At 50.0% G+C, this 4,110-nt stretch overlaps 1 protein-coding gene across 1 annotated transcript; it reads left to right on the forward strand.

The window, feature by feature from the left end:
* Positions 1–213: 213 nt before the first annotated feature.
* Positions 214–1,203, forward strand: NPBWR1 (neuropeptides B and W receptor 1; the record flags this gene model as incomplete). Its single annotated transcript, XM_080938563.1, has 1 exon — positions 214–1,203. One exon carries the CDS (start codon positions 214–216, stop codon positions 1,201–1,203), a length of 990 nt encoding a protein of 329 aa, XP_080794689.1.
* Positions 1,204–4,110: the final 2,907 nt, after the last annotated feature.

The following is a 4,110-nucleotide window of genomic DNA, read 5'->3' on the forward strand; positions in this document are numbered from 1 at the left end:
GGACTGACTCTAACCTGTGTTTTCAATCCTGTCTCTAGTCAGCGGCAGTGAGCTGAGTAGCCGCGGGGAACGCCCCCTCCGGTGCACATCCAGAGAAAGGCTAGGAGACTCAGGCGGAGCCAGGGTGCAGATCCCTTAGTCGCGCTGGTTTTACAGACCCTTAGGCTGCTGAGTGGAATCCGGGTGGTCGCTGGTTCTCCTGCCCTCTCCAAGATGCTCAACTTGTCGCTCTTCGAGCCTGGCGGGGGCAATGTGTCTTGCGGCGGCTCATCTTTGGGCTGCCCCAATGGGTCCAATCTGGCGCCCCTGCCGCTGCCGCAGCCACTGGCGGTGGCAGTGCCCGTCGTCTACGGGGTGATCTGCGTCGTGGGACTGGCGGGCAACTCTGCGGTGCTGTACGTACTGCTGCGCACGCCGCGCATGAAGACTGTCACCAACGTGTTCATCCTCAACCTGGCGATCGCCGACGAGCTCTTCACCCTCGTGCTGCCCATCAACATCGCCGACTTCCTGCTGAGGCGCTGGCCCTTCGGGGAGGTCATGTGCAAGCTCATCGTGGCCGTCGACCAGTACAACACTTTCTCCAGCCTCTACTTCCTCGCCGTCATGAGCGCAGACCGCTACCTAGTGGTCCTGGCCACAGCCGAGTCGCGCCGGGTGTCCGGGCGCACTTACGGGGCAGCACGGGCTGTCAGTGTGGCGGTGTGGGCGCTGGTGACGCTGGTCGTGCTGCCCTTTGCGGTGTTCGCCCGGCTGGACGAGGAGCAGGGTCGGCGCCAGTGCGTGCTGGTCTTCCCGCAGCCCGAGGCCTTCTGGTGGCGCGTCAGCCGTCTGTACACGCTCGTGTTGGGTTTCGCCATCCCGGTGTCCACCATCTGCGTCCTCTATACCACCCTGCTGTGCCGACTGCGAGCTATCCAGCTGGACAGCCACGCCAAGGCCCTGGACCGTGCCAAGAAGCGCGTGACCTTCTTGGTGGCGGCGATTCTCGCTGTGTGCCTCCTCTGCTGGACGCCTTACCACCTGAGCACCATCGTAGCGCTCACCACCGACCTCCCGCAAACGCCCCTGGTCATCGGCATCTCTTACTTCATCACCAGCCTGAGCTATGCCAACAGCTGCCTCAACCCTTTCCTCTACGCCTTCCTGGACGACAGCTTCCGCAGGAACCTCCGGCAACTGGTGTCCTGCCGCGCAGCCTGATGCCCTTCCGACCAGAGGCTGCAATGCCTGCTTGGTTTCGGGGGAATCCCGGAAGTTCGGTTCCCAAGAACACCCTGAAATCCCGAGGCCCCTTCCAGGCATTCAGTACCGCAGGCCCTACCCGGACGTAACCGGGATTTGTCCAGCCCGGAGGTGAGGCTGGTGCGTAGCAAGCCTCAGGACAGTTTGGGCCAGGACTATTTTCTCCCTACAGCTGAGGGCAGGGCTTGAACTTAGTGTGAGTTGTGAGCAGTGTTGTTGGAACGTCATTCTAACTCTCCCTCTATTTCCCTGTGAGTAGGCTCCTAGGATGTCCGAGACATCCGTCCCTCAGGAGGCTCAGCATCCGCCTGTATATTTTGCCTCTTTGCTTTGCACCACGGATGCCAGTACTTTTGACCTCGCTGCTGAACAACTTGGCCCGACCCTTCTTAGGTGCACTGCCTGGGAACAGGTTCAAGGCCACACCTCACTAGAGCTGTGTGTGTGGTGGTGGTGGGGTGATGGTGGCGGTGAAGGGGGGTAGAACCTAGCTATGATTGACAAACATAGAGTTAATCACCCAGTCTTTATGTCACACAGCCTTTCTTCTTTCCAACTCCCAATCGATAGCAGGTTGCAAAAGCTTAGAGTACAGAAACGTCACCAGAGAGCGAGGTTCTAGCGCCCTCTAGAGGAGGCAGGTGTCCAGAGAGTTTCTGTGCAGCTTTGTAAGCAGGCAGGGTTGGGTGGGTGGGTTAGGGGAGTGTGTGCACCAGCCATCAGTTCGTTACATCTTGGTCCTTTGTAGCTTCTGTAAAGTAGTTTAAAGTTTTTTTCCTGCCTTCCATAGGACTTGGGCCATCTTCTTGTAATTGTTAGCGTGTGCAGTTTTTCAGGACCAAGAACTCTGTAAATAAGACATTCATCTCAATCTCCTAGGCTACGTAACTTAGAGGAATATAAGAAATAAAAGATGAGACCTGTTCCAACCCTGGTTCCCCTTCCCTCAGTATTCTTCCAGGGCCTACTTTCAGTGAGATCCTGACAAAGGAACCACTTTGCAACCCTAGCTTTTTATTGTCGGGACACTTGGCTATTTTCTAACCGAAAGGAACTCCAAAGCTTTGTCCAATTCTTGAGGGTAGCCTCTGAAGGCCTGGGGAACATCTGTTTCTGATTACCCACGAGGATCAGCCAGCACCTACTTTCATCTCTTTAGTCTCTACCTATGGAAGACAAGCATCAGGGAGGAATCTGCAATTCACGCCGCAGATAGGAGGCCTGGAATAACCAGACTCATCAATGGGTGTGTGTTTTAAACTGTATGTTTAGGATGATTCCCAGGTTGGGGGGAAAGATATGCTTTACAAGTTTTCTTTTCCTGTGGGGAAGTTCGATTTTATGTGGAACCAGAATGTTGTCGGCAGATTTTGTTGACATAGTTTGGCATGTAAGCCAATTTCTCAGCTATTTACATTCAAATTTCTCCTAATAAAATATGTGGAAGGATAAGCCTCACTCTGATTTTGGTGTATGAGAATTGGTTTCTTTAGCTGTGAGAGTTGTGGGAATGTTGAGAAAATTATCACGTATAAATTGAGAAAGTTGATCTCCGGTGCAAATAACAGTAAGTTGTCTAAAAGGTTTTCATCAGTCATGGACTTAAACCATGGTCATCACGACCTCAGAATAGGCCTCTGCTGCTGCCACATTTCTGGGAAGCACTCCGCAGATATTTGTTGTGAAACTTAACCTTGAATGACCCTCTGTGATTTTTTTTCCAAATTAAGGTTTTAAAATTGAGTGACCTGTAGATGGCCCAGGGTGAATGGATAAAGGATACAGTAGGGCTTTGGTCACAGATGTAGCTAAGCACTGTCTCATTGACTGGAAAGTCGGTCTTCATCCATGCGGCCACAACACAAATCAGAGGGAGGTCCTGGCAGTTTTCTATCTGTCATGCTGTCACTGCTAGAGATGGGTTTGTGTCTGTTTTGTGGTCGCTGATGCTGCTGGGAAGACACAGGGGAGAGATCACTGTGTCCATGACAGTTCAGCACAGGCTGGCAGTTTAGTTTTCATAAAGAGGAGGACTAAACATCAGTGTCACGCTGGCTTTCTAAGCCCATGGTGGTCACTGTATCACCTACAGGCTGTAACCATTCTGTGAGTATTTGGGCACTATGCCTTATACATAGCTTTTCTCTCTTAAATAATACACAGAATAAACAAACAAGCCGCATAGGAGTAAACTTTACAGTTCCATAATTCTTACAGTCTTTGTGTAAACTATGTTGTTTGGCTTTACCATTTCTCAGATCAAAAAGTGTGAATTTGGTTTTACATATTTTAGTATAGTTGTATAATGTGGGTTTTATTCTTTCTCAAGAAATGCAGGAATTTGCTAATTGACTGCAGAAGATCTCAGCCTAAAATAAAAGCTGAAACGTTCTGAGTGACAAATGTATATTGTGGTTTTTTTTTAAAAAAAAAAAAAAAAAAAAACGCCAAAAAATAAAATATAAACATCAGCAACATCAGCCACTTCCCCCTAAACAAAAACCAAACCAAAACAACCAAACAACAACAAAGACGACTCTAAAGCCACACATGAATAGAAAGCTAAAACAAGCAAGGCCAAGAGGTAAGAGTGGAGAAAGATACCCGGGCATGCTTTCATTAGAACGGGGAAGTGCAGGGTTTTACTCAGAAAGCTTGTACATGTGCATAGGAGAAAGCACTTCCGGGACAAGCACATCTGAGCACGCTCAGTTAGATGAGTGCTACTGAGCATGCTCAGTTAGAGGGCATTATTTATTTTATTAAATTGCTTCATTTATTCTCATTTCAGATGTTGCTCTTTTTCCCAGTCCTCCCTGCCAAGAGTTCTTCACCTCATCCACTCTTCCCCTTGCCTCTAACAGG

Source organism: Micromys minutus, assembly GCF_963924665.1.
Source record: "Micromys minutus genome assembly, chromosome: 26".
Classification (NCBI taxonomy): Eukaryota; Metazoa; Chordata; class Mammalia; order Rodentia; family Muridae; genus Micromys; species Micromys minutus.